Source organism: Grammomys surdaster, unplaced genomic scaffold (genome assembly GCF_004785775.1).
Source record: "Grammomys surdaster isolate TR1022 unplaced genomic scaffold, NIH_TR_1.0 273, whole genome shotgun sequence".
Lineage (NCBI taxonomy): Eukaryota > Metazoa > Chordata > Mammalia > Rodentia > Muridae > Grammomys > Grammomys surdaster.
Window position 1 is genome coordinate 617,138 of NW_021604714.1, and position 19,437 is coordinate 636,574.

The window sequence follows — 19,437 nt, forward strand, 5'->3', positions numbered from 1 at the left end:
TCTCGGCTCTAAAAGCTCAGGTTCCCTCAGCCAAACCGCATTGCCACACTCAGTGACAGATCGGCACTGATGCACACTGGTCAGTCTGTCTTTAGTGGTAATTCACAGCTTTAAATATAACAAACTAGCCCTAACATAAAGCTCTCCCTGAAAACCATCATTTATACTTTTGTGAATTTGATTATTTCTCTCACACAAGTGGAATCATAACATGTTGTCTCAGTGACTTTGTTTCACTTAGCATGTCATCGTCACAGCACATCCATGTTAAAGCATGTCAGAACTTCCGTCTTTCACAGCCACATCCAGCCCGGATTGCTGGAACCTCAGCTGCCACTCTGTGTGTAGAAGTGTGCTGACAGACACTTGGCATTTCTTCTGCCCTTTGGCTGAGCTGAATAACGCCGTCATCTGAACCCTCAAGTTTGTTCTGACACATGCCTAGAAGTGGAATTGCTGAGTCTTATGGCCATTCTGTCTAGCTTTGCTTTCAACTGATAGCTAGTACTTAGTGGATAATTTGCAAAGCACGGTGTAATAGAGCTTGTCCATTGTCTCCATTACTTTCCATGAACCTCCACCGAGGTAGATGTTACAGCCACATCTTACAGACAACACGTGCATTTTCAGAAAGAATAACTGCTTGCCTATTTCCCACGGAGAAGCTCAACCATAATTTGCTCTTCATCTGCCTCGAATCCCCTAAAGTTGAAAAGAATGTGGCATACAGTCAGTGGTGAAACAGTTTCACCCTTCCCTACTTTATTCTCTTCTTAGCTCAGAGTTATCTCAGAGTAAGCTGCAGGGGAAGGGACCAGGGCTCTGCAGGCTCTTCACCAGAGCAGCCAAACACCAACTTGTTGGGTTTTTTTTTGTTTTGTTTTAAAGATTATTTATTTATTTTATGTATATGAGTACACAGTAGCTGTCTTCAGACACCAGAATAAGGCATTGGGTCACATTACAGATGGCTGTGAGCCACCATGTGGTTGCTGGGAATTGAACTCATGACCTCTGGAAGAGCAGACAGTGCTCTTAACCACTGAGCCATCTTTCCAGCCCATTGTTTTTGTTTTTTGACACACCCTTTGACAATGGTGGTTCCCCATGATATTATCCTATTTAGTTAGTGATCATTATAAATTTGATTCAGTTTCTGAAAATAATGAATATTTACTTTGACTTGTCTTTGAATAGCTTTCTGAAGTACCAGGTAATCAAGGCAGAATGACATAGAAGTGACTTTTCTCTTCCCTGTACATTAAAAGGCAAGGACACCAGTTTCACTGCTGCTTTATACTGACTATAGAGGCACTTGAACTCTTGGTAGCTCTGAAGAGTTGGGAATATAATATCCATTTATGTTTGGGAAGAATTAGTGACATGCAGGTTCTAGGAAGAAAGCTTAATTTGATACTGCTATTTTGATAATCTACTTTGATTTACTTTTGTTGATTTTTTTTTTAGGTTTATTTTATGTATGTGAGTACACTGTTGCTGTCTTCAGAAACACCAGAAGAGGGCATTGGATCCCATTATAGATGGTTGTGAGCCACCATGTGGGTGCTGGGAATTGAACTCAGGACCTCTGGAAGAGCAGTCAATGCTCTTAACCACTGAGCCATCTCTCCAGCTTTGTTTTTTTTGAGACAGGGTCTGACTGTGTAGTTCTTGCTGGCCTGGAACTCGCTGGTCTAGAACTCACAGAGATCTACCTGCCTCTGCCTCCTGAGTGAATACTGGGATTAAATGTGTGCACCACCGTGCCTAGCCTATATAAAATAAAACTTTAGACAGAAAAATATTCCCAGATGCAATCACAGGTAAGGAAAGGCAGTTTCTTTCTGGCTTTGTTGTAAAGAACAAGATGCCATGATTCAAAAATTGAATAAGTATTTATTGTTTCAGAAGGTACATTGCTTTTTATACATATTTCATAAATGATACAGGATTGTACACATGTTCAACATCTTGCTCACCCCCCTCCCCATTGCCTCCCACACCGCCCACAGGACTTGCTCATTGCACTGTGCCGTTCCTTCTTAGGAACCCTCCACACAAACAGGATAGACGCTTAAAAATAATCTGCACAAGGAACAGAAACAAGGGAGAGGTTGACAACAGGAAGGAAGGAGGAGGCGGGCTGGGGACCGAGACATGCATCCTCTCACTCTGTCAGGCCAGTGATGGCTGGTGGTGGAAGCGGTGGCCCAGCTGACCTTCAACCTCTGCAAGGCACCTGGAGTCTGGGTTTGTCATTTGAAGGTTTTCTTTCATACGCAATGATCCCAGAAGGAGGAGGAAAAAGAAACCCCTTGTCCCGTGAGGAGGGGTGAGTCATGTGAAGAAAAAAACTCAAACCAGACACCCAATCAGCTGTGTGGCAAGCCCCCGTCCTCCTTGCCATCCTGTCCCCAGAACAGTTAAAAACAGGACACTAGGCAGAGTGCTTCGACTTCCGAGTGCAGGTGCCATCTGGGAAGATGGTAGAAAACACTCTGTTAGAGTGTAAGAATAATTCTCCTGTCTCTCGATTTAAGATAAAAAGAAACGGGGTGGAGAAGACAGGTTAAAGGAAGTCATAGGAAGGTATTCCTGGTAAAAAGATAGCTGCACCCTTTGAGATCTGCCCTTGATTTCCAGTAACTGGGGTGGTGGAGTTGTGGGGGCACACGATGGTGAGGACGCGTGTGTCTTAGATTAACCAAGAGCATCCTGGTTCCAAAACAGCCTCGGAGCCTGATTTTTAGCCGGTTTGTAAACCTTACATCCTCCCGTTTGGTAACGCGGATGAGCACTGGCCTTCTGATCCGTGGTGTGCAGGAAGTGGGGATTATCACTGGGATCGGTATATGAAGGAAGGAATCTTTTCCTCCTCTCAAGACTAATTAGTAAAAAAACAAACCAAACCAAAAAAATAAAATAAAAATAAAAAAATAAAACCCTCATGCAGTATTGCCAGTGACTTCTAGACACTGATTCAGAGCCCAGGGAGTTAGACATGATAGACATAACCTTAATCTCATTAAGAGATAATCCAAGTGTCAATCATCAAACAATCATAAATTAATTCCAATGATTATGTGGCTTAAAGCAGTGTGACCAACGAGTATCCGTAGGTAGGTAGGTGGTCAGAAAAGAGGTACAGGACAGAGAGATTCCGGTAACTTTGCAGAGGCCGGGTCCAGCTTAGAATGAAGGGTAACCGCACCGGCCCAGATTCTGCCAATCACGGATCAGAAGATTTGATTTTCTTATACACTTATTTATTCCTATGTCAAAAATAAGAAACTTTAAATTAAAAAAACAAAAACAAAAAAAATCTAGAGCTGAGTGGGGGTGCTGGTGTGTTAGTGTTTTGCAGACCCTGCAAAGATGCAAGAAGCAAACACCCCAGCATCCTCCTTCCAACCGTGACTGTGTCTTCATTCTCATCCGGAAAAGGAGATGCTTAAGACAAGATTCGCTAAGCCCTTTGCGCTTGGATTCCACGATGCCTGATCCCCAGCGTTTAAGATCCCTTTTTTCCCTAAGATCCTTTTTGTGTTTTGTTTTTAGAATTAAAGGTAAAAACCCTCTACCCCACACGGCCCCAGCTTCCACCTGCCATGCTTTAATTAAAAAGGCGTGAGTTACAAACAGGCGCGCTCTGCCGGGATTCACGTTCATCTCTGATCATTCCTTTTCTCCAATCTGTCGGAGGGGCAGATGTACTTGTAACGGGTCTCTCAGTCTCTTAAGATCCATTTCTGCCTAAAATAGAAACAACAGGTGAGGAAGGGCAGCTAACGAAGCCGGCAGCAACATCAGTGCCTACTGAGACAGGGACACACTCTCCTTCCTTATCATCCTCTCTGGGACTCTTAAAATCCTAAGACAGATGTCTTTAGCCCAAGGTAGAGCTACCCACCCAGCCTCAGCAAAGCAGACTGCCCAGGAGGTATAAGGAGCCCAGCCTAAGATTGCAGGGACCATCTCAGACATACCTGACAGCATTTCTCCAAAAACCTTTAGGAGAAGCCAGTCTTAACCTCTGGCATTTAAAATTTTATTTATTCATTCAATATCTTCCAAAGTATTTAACTCAGTGAATTTTGTTGTTGTTTGTTTTGTTTTGTTTTTTTTTTTTTGGTTGTTTTTTAATAGGGGGTCTTTCTACGTAGCCTTGGCTGTCCTGGAACTCATTCTGTAGACCAGGCTGGCCTTGAACTCAGAGATCTGTCTGCCTCTGCCTCCCAAGTGCTGAGGTTAAAGGTGTGCACCACCATGCTTGGCTTCGTTGTTGATTTTTGTTGTTGTTGTCTTTTGTTTTTGTTTTTTTGAGACAGGGTTTCTCTGTGTAGCCCTGGCTGTCCTGGAACTCACTCTGTAGACCAGGCCGGCCTCGAACTCCGAAATCCGCTTGCCTCTGCCTCCCAAGTGCTGGGATTAAAGGCGTGCGCCACCACCGCCTGGCTTGTTGATTTTTGAGATAGTCTCACTCTGTAGCCCAGGTTAATGTCAAACTGATAGAAGCCTTGCTACCCCAGACTTCAGTGCTAGGATTACAGGTGTGATTCTTAGCACCACTCCAGCAGCATTAAAGCAAGATATGCAGTCAGCTGAAGCATCCATAGGGCCTGTCACATGCTTGGGCCTCATCCTTAAGCAGCTGCATTCATTAGCACGGGTGGGGCTACCATTCCTCTATTTGTGCTGGTCCAGAGATGACTGGCTTGTATTACCTGTGGCTCAGAATGACTTCATGCAGCCACAGAAGGCAATGTGAGTATGCACTTAAACACACACACACACACACACACACACATATTCACATGTTAAGATATATACAGATACACACACATTCACACACACATAGATGCACACAGACACATACAGAGACACACACACAAGCACACATACTCATATGCTCACAAATACACAGACACACTCACAAAGACACACAGACGTGGACATACCACACATATAGACATGGACACACACACTCACAAACCACACACATACACACACAGACATCAACATACAGACACTCACACAGACACAGAAACACACATATACCACACACACAGACACCAGAGAAGGGCAGCCAAGCACTCTGAGGAGGGAAGGCCTTCTGGGGACTGTTGGAAACCTCTGCAATCACAAGACTGTGAGGGCAAGGAACAAATGAAGATTTATTCACCAAAATCAAAGGAACTGTAGGAGTTTGAAAGAGGGGCAGCTTCTGTGGAAAAGAAGCGTGTCTTTAAAAAGTGTCCCCCAGAATGACCTGGGCGTACCCTGCCAAGCTCTCCCCGGCTTTCCTCCGCCTCACAGTGCAGTTTGCTTTTGTGCTGTAGCTTCTATCCAATTTACTTGGAAAGTTTTTGGATCAATCATTGCAGAGAGATTAAAAGAAGAGAAAAACAACAAGAAAACAGAAACAAAAAGTCTTCAGGAGACTCTAGTTCAGAAACAGGCAGTTCTGAAGAACTGAGTATGAGAAAAGAAAAAAAGATAGCTCTAAAAATTCCAGTGTGTTTGTTTCAACAGTACAGTTGGGGTTCACCACTTTCATCACTGAAAGGTGAGACCTAGAGCTGGTGTGGTGACGGCACAAGGTGTACACCCAGTAAGGTTGCCTGAGAGGCTGAAGGAGACGGGTTGCCTGGAGTCAGAGGCCAGCCTAAGGCAGGCATCCAGCCAGACCTGTCTTTCCATCAACAAACAGCAAAACCAGCCAGGGTGCAGCTCAGCAGGCAGAGCACTTGTGAGCATGTCTGAGGTCCTCATCACAACCCTCAGCATCTCCTAAACCTTCAGCATGGTCAGTCCTAAGGTGGAGGCAGGAGGATCAGGAGTTTGAATCATCCACACGGCCATACAGTGAGTTCAAGGACAGCCTGGGTCACAGACGACACTGCCTTAAAACAAACAGAAAAACATCCTTCTAACAGGAAACCAACCCCCTTTAAAAAAAATCCAATTAAAAAAAAGCCCAAAACAAAAACCAACCTTCTAACTAAATAAAGTTTTTATTAACCACCTTTATACAGGACCGGTGGCTGGACCCCTCCTTCAGGCTGCCCGACAGAAGGTTATCATAATAATGGTGCTATTTAAGACGGGGCTGGGTTCACTTAATTCCTATAGAACTTACCTGAGCAATCGCATCCTTGAGTTGATTGTATTTCTCTAGATCAAAACGTGACTTTTTGGCTCCTTTATGGAAAAATAATAAGTATTGTCTGTCTCTGGCTTCTGGATAAACATATTCCTACAACACAAAGGAGAAATCAATCAGCCATTAGCCCTCAGCAGTAGAATAAACTGCTGACATTTATTAACTGCTGGTCGATAATTCACTGTTGACTAGACTCAATGCAGTAAGTATACATAGACAGACCAATGTGGTGTGTTACATATCTAGTTATTTCTTAAACATTTGTTTGCCTTTTGTGTTCTCATGTTTCCTGGGCTGGCCTGGGTCTTGGGTTCAAGCTCTCCTCTTGCCTCATCCCCCCAGGCAGCTGGGACCACAAACACTTGCCCTGTTTCAGGCTTTGGTTGCTCTTCTGCAGGCAGAGTCTATTCATTTCCCATTGCTACATGACTCTGTACTGTAGACCACCAGAGTGTTACTGTCTCCTCTCCCACGCCTAAGCTGAGATGGTTCCAGGTACGTGCTACCGTTCCTGGATGCCCCCATTTCATTATTTTATAAGGCATCTGCCGTCTTACAAGGATCCTTCAGGCTGAGGAGGAACACAGCGTATCACTGTAATGATTCTGAAGCGTTCGGATGGCGCCTGACAGTCGTTTAGCTCACGGTGCTAATGAGAGACGCTAGTTAGATAAGCCAATACTTAGCCTAAGAAATGATGCACTTTTAAATCGATTGGCTAATGTTTCTGGTCAGTTGTGACCACACTGTTTGCTGCTGCTATGTCATAACTTGTCGCTTGGGGGCAGTAAGCATATGGAGCATGGAACACAGGAGACAGAGTATTAAAGACACACGTACATGAGAATGAAGAAGTTGCAGACTAACACTGCAGTAATGCAGAGCTCCGTGAACGTGTACAAAGCAGAGCTTTCTGGGGCAGTGTCCCTCCCACAGCCCAAGCTGGCCTAGAAGTCTCTGTGTAAATCAGAGTGACCTTAGAACACGCTTCTGCCTCTGTTACCTACGTGCTAGAATACGGTTGTGTGACCCGTACCTAGCGTCTTCAGTATTTCTATTGTTATTCTAGATCCAGATTATTTCGTTTTCAGGAATAACTACTCACAAATGAACTTAACACAAGGGAATGTGATACGGAAAGGTATTGGACAGAACCCCTGGGTGCACTCTTACAGTTGCTAGTGTAGGATCTCTCCAATTTCTTTACAAGGTACTATGAATTTTCCTCTTAGCACTGCTTTCACTGTGTCCCATAAGTTTGGGTATGCTGTGTCTTCATTTTCATTGAATTCCAAGAAATTTTTTATTTCTTTTTTTTATTTCTTCCCTGACCAAGTTATCATTGAGTAGAGAGTTGTTTAGTTTCCATGAGTATGTGGACTTTCTGTTGTTTTTGTTGTTATTGATGACCAGCCTTAGTCTGTGGTGACCTGATAGGAGTCCTTGGGGACAGGACACACTTGGGTTCATTTCCTGGGCCTACAGTTTTCAACATGTAATTCTTATCCTAACAAGCCTTTCTTCCTTATCTGTAGACTGGGTATGTATTTACAGAATTGAGACTAACTAAATGGGTAGCTATATATTTATACTTTTTAATGTAAAATATATGTTTCACCTGGGGAAAAGGTGAACATCCATTTTTGCAGATGTGAGAGGGCTTAATCTTTTTATAATCAAAGAAATGCAAAATCCATAGGGAAAGGCCATTTTTAAAATTTTACTGACTGACTGGCAAGAATATATCAAAAAGAGTTTCTGAATTCAAGATGTAACTGGAAAGGGGCTAGTGTGTGCCCAAGGGTGTAGCTGCCTTTTACTTCATGTTCATTTCACTCAGCCCTTGAGACATAAGGAACCCCGTTACAGGGCAAGGGAACAAGGTGAGAATGACACCAGGCTATGCAGGTATGGTGGATGACACCAGGCTATGCAGGTATGGTGGAGCACATGAGTAACCCCGGCACACCGGAGGCCCAGGCAGATGCCAGGCCACACTGAATTACAAAGTGGAAACCTGTCCCCCAAAGCAAGCAAACTAAACCTTTCCACACCAACACAAAAGCCCAAGTAAAAGATGATATTGTAGTCTCCTTTGAAGGAAAAGGCACTGAGCCAATAATTGTGAGACAGCGCAGGAACAACAGAATAATACACTGCAGTGTTTCAAGAGAAAAGGGAGCCAGGAGCTGTAGGAACAATTCAGCGTTCCTAAAAGGTGAAGATTTAAGTAAGCTTTGAAATAGGACAGAAAGGAGCAGGGAGAGCTTTCCAGACTGAAGAACAGCATGAGGAGGGGAGGGGAAGGGAGAGGAGAGGAGGGGCGGGGAGGGGAGAGGAGGGGAGGGGAGGAGAGGGCAAAGGAGGGGATGGGAAGGGAGGGGAGGGAAGGAGGAGGGAGGAGAGCGAGTGGATGATGGGCCACTTGGGGACTAGAACACAGTGCAAACACAAGTGAGCTGAGAGACATTTAAGAATGGACATCGTCAGTTGTGAAAGCCCAGGCAGAGGAGGAAGGAGAGGGAAACTGAGGCAGGCTGCCAGGTGGATGGCGTGCTTGCCAGCCCTGCTCCCTCAGTGACTGCTGTGAGTCACAGGGTCACAGCAGACCCTGGGTGAGCATTCAGAGGACTGGGCAGTCCACTGTCTGCCTTCTCTGCTAGGTATGTGTAGGAGGCTGGGAAGGGTTAAATACAATGCACACGCTTTTGTTTCCCTCGCACAGACCTAGATGCATGAACTCTGATCTAACACCAGGAGGGAAATGCCCAGTTCAAAAGCAGCCGCATGAAGCAACTCTTAGTCTGCTTTAGACACAAAAGGGAACCTGGGGAGTCTTGTGTGTCTCCGCTGCTTCAAATATTTGCTATTCAAGGCTATGCTGCTTAGATCCAGTATAAGAGACAAGTGCTGCAAGGGCTCAGGTAAGGCACAGCACAGCGGGGGAGCGTGGGGGATCAGGCACAGCTCAGTGGGGGAGCGTGGGGATCAGGCACAGCACAGCGGGGGGAGCGTGTGTCTAACATATGAGAGACCCTCAGTTAGATCACTGGCACATTAAAAAAGAGCTATAATCCATCCTACGTCTCAAAATGACACCATGGATTTCCATGACACTTGAACCAACAAAACCGGTCAACAAAACCGGGTTCCAGACACTGGAATTCGCTAAGCTGGCCTTGGTTGATAGAGAAGTGACCGAGGGTAAACCGGCTGAGTACCTACTTGTCACCTCTCTTAGTCAAGGAAGTCAAAACATCCTGGAAGGTACACAGAAGCAGCTTCGAGCTTAGTCTATGCATTCGATTAACTATAAGGAATTCTCCATTCTAAAAATTCCATCAAAAGCGTATGACACCCAACTGTTAAAGTAATTACATAAATACAGAAAATCAAGCCAGTAGGCTGGGGTGTAGCTCGGCGGCAGAGCACCTGTCTAGTGGATATGAGGGTCTGAACCTCAGCACTTTACAAATAATATTACAAATAACAAACAAACAGACAAATAACTATCAAGCCAAATGGCAAACACATCCCCCACGGTGGCACACTCTTCCGTTCTTACTTGACTCATCACAATCTCAATTCTGGAAGCATCTATGCACGTGAATCCTAGCGGCCAAGGCTGTGTCCTACACATCCCTCTCCATGCTTGGCACCTCCAACACTGCTGACACGTAACTGAGAGCTGGTCTAGTAAACTCCATTCCCAGTTTGTAAAAAGACTTCTCACCTGGCGCGTCATTACGAAATACGCATACATGGCCATGGCGCTTCCATATGTGATGAAGTAGGTGACTGGCTCCATGATGTCCCAGGAGTATTCCCACCAGGTAAGCCGTGCCAAAATGCCAAACTGTGTGGCCATGTAGGCAAGGCCTCCCCACAGCACCAGAGTGGTCCTCTTCTCTGCTTTCCTGCTAATTTCAATTCGTACCTGGTGGGCATATGTGGACAACATTAAGTCAGGCATTTGCTTTTAGAACCAACTCGTAACTCTTTAAACTGCCCTACATCTGCTAATAGAACAGGGCCTACCTACAAGCTGGAGTCGTTTCCAGCAAATGTAACTGACTTCCTAAATAACAGCAGTAGTGTTCACTGAACAGAGTTTCTATAGCGACAGGTAAGATTTCTGTGTGCTTTATTAGAGTTTTGGCCTAGAAGGTAGGTTCATCCACCTTCAAGGCTATCTCTTTTGAAAGAGGAGAATAAAAGCCGTAACATCTGCTTACAGCTATGCCGGATGGCATCCATTACCAGCTTCAGTTCAAACACCCCACAGCAGAACAAGAGAGCGAGCAGTCTGTGATGCTGAGTGGATGTACTCAGGACAAGATCTGCAGAATCCCCCCTAACAAGGGGATACAGGCAAGGATACTGAATCACTGTGGCACAGGGTGGAAGCAATGCGGTAACAACTGTCCTTACGAGAGCACAGGCATAATATTAAAGGGACTTACTCTACTCCTCAGTCCCAATTATCCAATTTCTTAAAACGAAAATATAGTCTCATGCCACACTGTTGTTTTGGTCAGTGAGGGACCACATATATGATGTGTTCCTACAAGACAGTGTGTGATTCATGAGTTTGTGACGACACTGGCAAAAGTAAGGCCACTGTACTGTCGCCACATCAAAGGGTGACGTGATCCTTGAAGGCAACGGACAGCTATGCTACGGGGAAGGTGTTTTCTAAACTCCCGTTCCATTGCTGTGTTAGAGGCTGTTACACAAGCCTCAGACTGTAACGAGAGGCCAAGCTGAATGAGGACCTCGACCATCTAGGTCTGTGCAAATACCCTCTGAGGTTCCCACGGTGGAATCTCTCAGAGACACTTCTCAGGCTGTATCCCCATCAGCGAGTGAGCTGTGGCTACACCTGCAACCTGATAAACACTCAGGTTAATGCGTTCACTACAAACTATTCTAAAAAGTGTAAAGGAGAAAAATCAATCATGGGCCTATGACTGTATTAGGACATTATATTACTTCTGATTGCTCTTTGTGTATAAGTATAGACGCACACAGGTATATGAATAACACATTAAAACCTGAATCACAGTGGCCAGTGAGATGCTCAGTGGGTAAGGGAGCGTGCCAGCAAGGGTGATGGCATGAGTTCAATCCCTGGGACTCACAGGAAAAGAGAAAACTGACTCCTGCCCATGGTTCTCTACTGTCCACATGTGTTCACAGCTGCGTGTGGGTGTCTACAGATTTATAAATAAATAAATGCAATTAAAAAATCCTGGATTATATCCACACTAGTTTAGGATTTACTTTCTGTATCTATAATATCATGGCTATTTTCTATAGCAAATTAAGTTTACATAAATAGTGTTCCATACACTATCTATCCATAATCCGGCACCCTACAGTCTGAAGCTCTCTGGGTCAGCAGTAACTCTCGCCTTTGTATCAGTGGTGGTAAATCTGGTATGGGGCAGTACAGATGGACCTCAGGGCTCTTAGTCTCTTACTGAGCTTCAGACAATCCCCTATAAGTCTTCTTTCGGCTGTGACGGAAACTTTTTTAGTGTTTGGGACCACGAAGTTAATGGACCAATCTGAATGACTGTCTCAGTTGTATCGAGGTGAGACACAGAAGCCCATGAGTGTGGGTGGGGGGGAGGGTAATGCAGGGGAAGTCTGGGGGTGGAGTCCTGAGGGGGTCCTCACCTTCTCCAGGGGGGCCAGCTGCTGCTTGAGGTCCTCTAGCCTCTCCACGAGCTCCCGCTCCTTGTTGAGCTGGTGCTGCTCAATGCACAGTGTGGTGTAGAGCTGCTGGACCAGTGTCTTCACATCGTTCAGCGTCGCTGCGTTCTCGTGGCTCAGGAGGTCTGAAAGAAAGAGGTTTCTACCTGGTCAGGCTGTGATGTATGAGAGAAGAATAATAAAAGAAAATATGGTACCATAAAATAAAATAAAATAAAATAAAATAAAATAAAATAAAATAAAATAAAATAAAATAAAAAAATAAAGATTGACTATCTTAGCCAGGAAATGGCTCAGTGGGCGAAGGGACCTGCCACCAAGCCTGATGACCCGAGTTCAATCCCAGGAAACAACACAGAAGGAGAGAGGTGACTCACGCAAGTTGTCCTCTGACCTCCACATGTGCACAAGTATGCACACACTCAAAGTATGTGCAGCTGCGCACTCCATAAATAAATAAATAAGAATGGAATCAACACTGAACACTTTCAATGAAGAACTGCTATCCCCAGAACTACTAGGAAATGACAAGGCCACAAGCAGTTCCAGCCGTTTCAGGAGACCTGCAGCATTAAACTGAATAACTGTTTGTTTGTTTTAAATCAGTCTATACATCAAGGAAGTAAATTCACATGAGGGCAACTCAAAAACTTTGTAATCAACACCCGTCATTTTATTCGTGGACGTACAAGTACTACAAATACAGACAAGGCCAAGGGAACGGGAAGGGTAACCCCCAGTGGTGGGGGTAGCTGGGAGCTTGTCTAGCATACCAGGCCCCGGGCTCAATCTCCAGTCCTAAAAAATAGTAATAGTCCCAACAGACAGACGAGCACAAAAACCTTAGGACACATGTTCAAAACCAGCCAGGAGGGTCATTATGACTCTTTATTCAATGATTAGATAATTGTTCTGTTACTTATCTGTGGCCTTGACATTTTTGTTTATGTTTTTCCCACTTAGACAGTTCTGAGGAAAAAAATATAGCATTTCAAATTTGTAAATGATAAGGGTAATAAATAAATAAATAAATAAATAAGCAAACCAACCAACCTTCACTCTAATAATCTAAAAATGAACACGGTCCCCCCAGCACACCAACCAACTTTTCTACTCAACCTTGTTTAGTGAAGGTTTTGGCCTCAGTCTTATGCTGTGAAGGGCATAATTATGAAAATGACCCAGAAGATTAAACTCTTTGACTCAGTATCAGTAGCAGTGTTTCCAAAAATCTAAAATGTCTTTTGAATCTTTAATAAAAACTCAGCTACATTCCAAGCCCTGATCAGTCTTTACCCAGATCAAAACACAGCCCAAGGAACATTCACAGTCTATTGCAAATATCTTTCACCATAGTTATCACAAAAGTTAATCAATGAAGAAATCTGCATAAGGCCAGGATGTAGGTTGGAGAATAGATGGCAAAGCATCCAACATGGAATCTTCCAGAGCTTCAGTAAATGTTTACAGAGTCAACAGTGGTGTAGACAAGACCTCTGTGAGATCTCTTGAAGTCATCCTTGACAACAGGATCCTCCAGAGGCAAAACTGCAAGCTCACATGGGAATACAGCATTTCCACACAAAGACAATAAATACATTCAAGATGGTATTTCTTCTGTAACCTGTGCAGAACCTTGGTGTGACTTTGTGGAACCCACTGCTCCCATCTTCCAGGCCAGGAGCTGAGCTAAGATGTGTCTGCTGTAACCCCCTAAGGACTCCCCCTGCAACTCAGTTCTCTTTTAAAAAGATAAACCCTGAAGTTGATATGAACTTCCTGTGGGATTCTCTCCCAAATCCCACAGGATCCCGTGCTGTGGAGGTTTGAATGAGGATGACCCCACAGGCTCGTATGTTTGAATGTTTGGTTCCCAGTTGGTGGAACTGTTTGGGGAGGATTAGGCGTGGCCTTCTTATGTATGAGAAGTAGGCTTTGAGGCTTCAAGAGCTTCTAGCCATGTCCAGTGTGCTCATGGCCACCTGCTTTTTGGTCGATATGTGAGCTCTCAGGTGCTGCTCCAGTTCCATGCCTGCCTGCTGCCTGCTGCCTGCTGCCTGCCTGCCTGCTGCCTGCTTGCCTGCCCACCTGCCTGCCTGCCTGCCCACCTGCCTGCCTGCCTGCCCACCTGCCTGCTGCCTGCCTGCCTGCTGCCTGCCTGTCTGCCTGCCTGCCCACCTGTCTGCTGCCTGCCCGCCTGTCTGCTGCCTGCCTGCCTGTCTGCCTGCCTGCCTGCCTGCCTGCCGGCTGCCTGCCTGCCTGCCTGCCTGCCTGCTGCCTGCCTGCCTGCCTGCCTGCTGCCTGCCTGTCTGTCAGTCTGCCTGCCTGCCTGTTGCCTGCCTGCCTGCCTGCTGCCTGTCTGTCTGCCTGCCTGCCTGCCTGTTGCCTGCCTGCCCGCCTGCTGCAATGCTATGATGGTCATGGACTTGCATCCTGCTGGAACCGTGAGCCCAGACAAACCCTTCTATAATTTGCCTTGGTCGTGGTGTTTCATCACAGCATTTGGAAAGAAGGTTTACATTGTTCTAGCAAATCATTAAAAATGTGTTAGTTAAAAAAAACAACAACAACTTCAGGCTGTGGGTTCTACCATATAGAATTAATTAGTTAACTGATTAAGAGACAGTGTTTTATTCTGTATAGCTCAGGCTGGCTTTGAATTCATTCCATTACCCTTCTGCCTCTGTCTCCTGAGCTGCGATCTCAGGCAAGCACCACCATGCCTGTGAAATGTATTTTTCTATCAGTCTTCCTGTGCTCACTAAGGCAGTACATTTTTCCCCCTGCTGGGCTGATGTATTTCTCATTCCGCAATCACAGAAAAGTTTCTTCCGAAGACTTTTTTAAAACTTCTTTTCACATATGTTAAATGTTAATGTTTAATAATGTTTTTTTCTTCTTTCTTAAAATCTGAACTCGAATCCATACTCCTTCTGTTACATTTTTCCATTCATTCTCCCATACATTCAATGTTGCATGTAAACTGTGGCAAAGAGTCAAGACTCCAAGTCCTGCCGGTAAATCAGAAAACAAGCAATGGGGGGAGGGGTAGGGTGCATAGAACCGATGGACAACGGACACAGGGAGGGGGACAGAGGTGGGATGGAATTGGGGGCAACACATGGACACGGGACAGACCTCATCCAAACAAATACAGCAGGACGGTCGCAGAGAAGGAGGAGTTCCTTACCAGCTGGCACGGAAGGGCGCCAGAGCCTCTTACTAGGTAAGGGGAGTGGGCTAGTTAGGCTTTTATGCCTGGTCAATGAGCAAAATTGGAGTGTATTTCCTAGCATGCTTTTCTCTGCGTGGCTCCCAGCCAGAGAGAGATCTAGGTGAGATTTTGGAAGGAGAAGTGAAGCTGACGGCACCATACCACGCTTTGGAGGATGCTGAGGTTAGGAGCGAGGCTGAAGCAGAGATGTCTGCTGATGCCAGCTGCGTCTACTCACCCCCGCATTTGCAGCATTTGTTCGTTAGCCGCAAATTCAGGCCCAGAACCCGATGCAGCCTTCTAAAAATGGCCTGTCCAATATGGGAGCCACTAGCCACATGCTTCTGTTTATTTTTTAACTAATTATTTATTTTAAACTGATGAGTAAAAATTACGTGTATATGTATATACCATCAATATGCTATTTTGAAATTCATACACTGTGAAATGGCTAAATACAGATATTTATTACTTCACATACTTTTTCGTAATGAGAACACACAATGTTCTCTATGCTTTTCAACAATACAATGCATTGGTGAACTTATCCAACTCCTGGTTGCTTGTTTAATCTTCTAACAGTTCTATAACTTCCCATGTGCTATAATTGAAAAATTCAGCTCTTTAGCTAAGAGCTAAGTAGTCTACTTACTTACGGCTACTACATTTGACAGGGCAGAAATGAAACATTTTTAATATCACACATTTTTTTTCTTTCTTGGCACTGGGAATTGAACTCAAAGCTCTGTGCCAGAAAGTTCTATTTAACAACACGGAAGGATTTCTCTGCCTACATTAAAGCACTTCATCACAGTCCTCCATTAAAATCTGGATATGCACAGATTTCCAGGTTCCTAACGACCTGTCACTCATCCATGGTGCCAAAGCTCCAACATTCCTGACTTTTCTCTGACCCTCTAAGCTCCCCTTTCAGATCCCCTCTTCTTCAGCTGTAACTGTGAAAGGTCTTTTTCTTACCGTGAATATTTTCATGCCTGTGTATGGGTGCCTATGTATATTCATGTACGTGCACAAGCTGGGGAGCCGGAGACAGGCAAAGACATATACATACATATACACAAACACATATACATATATAGTCCATGTGTGTGTAGAGGCTGGAGGATAGCCTCAAGTGTCATCCTCGGAACATCGTTCACCACCTTTGACACAAGGTCTGGCCTGGAACTTACCATTAAGTTAGACCAGCTGGCCAGTGAGCCCCAGGGATCTGCCTCCCCAGCACTGGGTGTGTCATCACGCTAGACTCTTCCTACATGTTCAGAGAACTGTGAGTCAAGTACTTTCCTGACTAACTCTCTCCCCAGCCCCTTGCCATATGTCTTTATAATATTCACATGGTTCTGCTTCATTAACTGAAAGGTGACTGATACAAATGAGACAAATAGTATGTATGAAATGTTGCCATTTGCCTAAAATATGTATACAGAGTTACTTCTGTGCCATAAAGGATAGCTGTGGAACAGGGATCAGGTGAGTTTTATCTAAGATTATTTTAGACTTGGGGAGTGGAACCTTATGAATGTGTTATCTATTGCATCATAACAACAAGCTAACATACCACCCAATGCTTATCAATAGCAATTAAAAAAAACTGGAAAATGGTAAGTTATAGGTCACAGAGATGTATTCTAGACCTGGCTGAAAGGGAAGTTATCTTTTGGATTCTGCCCTGGTAGAGTCTTCGTAGAGTCAGAATTTATGATTCATTTGTCAGGATGCCTTAACAAGGATGATACGGCTGTAAGGTACTGTCAAGACACAGATGACAATAATAACTCCAACCCTTGACCCGAAGAAGTCACTGAAGAGGAACTCATAAGAAATGGAGAAGCCTATAATGGCTTAGCAATAGTGCTTCGGGTTGAATCCTGCATGTTACACACACACACACACACACACACACACACACACTGTTTACCAACGTACATGCTCTGCACACTCCATCAGTCCCAGAATAATAGCAGCAGAGAGCTCTGCTAATATAATGAGCTATGGAAATTCTTGTTATCCACAGACATACTTTGAGGAGGTTTTGGCTTTCTGGGTCTCTAACAAGGCAGTCATTGTCTCTGGCTAGCTTGCCTTTTTGACCTCATTCCTCAAGTCATATCATTAAGAAGTAGGCTCTCTAGCTTCCTGTGGATGGCTAAGTGGGAACTGGCTTTAGTGGAGCCAACCTTGATGATTCTCCTTAGCAGGGAAGTTGGATCCTCTTGTGACATGGGTATATCCCTTCCTTTCCAGGAAGAGAAAGGTAGTTAGCTGCTGTTTGGGCTTTGTGTTCTTTTCTACAGTCTCACTTCTGTTTGAGACTTCAATGGTGACCAGCCATGACTTTTAAAAGAATGTGCCAGAGCTGACAACTAGCCTTCTTGTCATGACATGTCTTCTTGTTCCAACCTGGGATACAGGTCCTCTTGTTCCCCTGGCTTAGGTACAAGGATGTCAACATTTAAGGACCCACACCACCTACAGACTGCTATCTCTTGTAAACTGAGTATTCTGGACTGAGTATGAATGAATCCTCTGTCTCTGGAGCCTGGCATGTGTGAAATCACAGTTTATACGACATTTAGAGTATTTTCAGTTCTTAAAAGCCACGCTACACCACCACACACACAATTTTTTAAAGCTATGTATGAAGCCAGACATGGTGGTGACAACCTACACTGCAGACAGCAGAGGGGGAGGGGAGGGGCAGTAGGAGAGGGGGAGGGGCGGTAGGAGAGGGGAGGGGCAGTAGGAAGGGGGAGGGGTGGTAGGACGGGGGGAAGGGTGGTAGGTCAGCCTCAGCTCTACAGTAAGACTGGCTCTAAAGATCAAAGATGAACAAAAAATTCTTTAAGAATCCTGCCGAGTTTACCAAATCCCACCCTTTGGGTTACAATTCTCTCCATAAATTTCAGACTTTTGACCCCTGAGAACTTCACACTCCAGTTTACTCCCAGTGAAGCTGGGCAGATGCCTCATTGGTTTGAGACACAGAAAAAGAAAAAGAAATCACCCGTGAATCAAATATAATTCCTCCTACAGTCAGCTTCGGCTTTAGTTTTCCTTAATCTGCTTGAGAGCAGCGTTATTTAAGAAAACGAAAGCATTTATTTCTGTTTGAAAACACCGACAAATGATCGGATCAGTCATAATGTCAAATGGAAGCCCTTAGTGTGTGCCACTGAATATGGAAGCCACATCTTTCCTTTCCTGCGTGTTACACTTCATTCATTCGTTCATTCATTCATTCATCTGTTCATTCATTCATTCATTCATTCATTCATCTGTTCATTCATTCATTCATTCATCAGTTCATTCATTCATTCATCCGTTCATTCATTCATTCATTCATTCTCTTCCTGTCGTTAGACAGGAGAATTTAGCCTCTGAGCAATGAAAATGCTCCCCATTTGGTTCCTTAATTCCTTCAACATAGAAGGGATCTTGAGTCACAGGGCCCACCTTCTCAGAGGCAGTTACAGAGAAAAAGAAGAATTCAGAGGCTAATCTCTTCCAGTTTGCTTGGAGCCAGAGAAAGAATGAATAGGATCCTTTAGGGTGTCATGGGTGAGCTGACATGATGATTCTAACATGAGAAAATGGAGGCAAGGAAGGAGTGGGGAGAAAGGGGCACGTCAGGGGTGCAGGGGTGATCTGATCTGGTAAGACCAACATGGGGTGGTATCAGGGGTGTTTAAACTTGGGCTTCCACTCTCAACTTTTTCTTTGATTATATTCAATTCTTTTTTTTTTTCCCCTCCATGATAGGGTTTCTTTGTGTAGCCTTTACTGTCCTGGAACTTACTGTATAGATCAGGTTGGTTTTGAACTCACAGAGATCAGCCTGTCTCTGTCTCCTCAGCACTGGGATTAAAGGTGTGTGCCACTGCTGCCTGGCTTTAGTGAAATTCTTAAAGAGTGGATTAAAAAGAGATGTCCTAGGTCAGTGGTTCTCAACCTGTGGGTCGCAACCCCTTGGGGTTACAAATCAGATCTTCACATTAAGATTCACAACAACAGCAGAATTACAGTTATGAAGTGGCAACAAAAGTAATGTTATGGTTGGGGGTCACCACAACATGAGAGTGTATTAAAGGGTCACAGCATAAGGGAGGTTGAGAGCCACTGGCCTAGGAAGTCAGTGTAGGAGCAGTGACTGTGGAAGGGGCATCAGCAAGGGGAAATGACAATTATCTCAGGGCAGAGAGAGAAAAACGGTCCAAAGATCCATAAGAAGCTACTCCAGAGGGCTGCTGAGAATCAAGGCTGGGCAGAGCTACACTGGAGCCGGAGATGAACAGAAAACCCAGCAAGACTGAAGCACACA

The 19,437-nt window shown here is 44.7% G+C and overlaps 1 protein-coding gene across 2 annotated transcripts in view; it reads right to left on the minus strand.

Moving 5' to 3' along the window:
• Nucleotides 1-1,876: 1,876 nt before the first annotated feature.
• The window catches only part of Mcu (mitochondrial calcium uniporter), a 165,947-nt gene continuing 148,386 nt past the window's right edge, over nt 1,877-19,437 (minus strand). For both annotated transcript variants that reach the window (XM_028776846.1, XM_028776847.1), the window contains exons 5-8: nt 11,846-12,006; nt 9,897-10,100; nt 6,140-6,256; nt 1,877-3,753 (exon numbers count right to left, since the gene is read on the minus strand). In XM_028776846.1, coding sequence (XP_028632679.1) covers nt 3,676-3,753; nt 6,140-6,256; nt 9,897-10,100; nt 11,846-12,006 — 560 coding nt within the window. In that variant the 3' untranslated portion in view covers nt 1,877-3,675. The remainder of the gene's footprint in view (nt 3,754-6,139; nt 6,257-9,896; nt 10,101-11,845; nt 12,007-19,437) is intronic.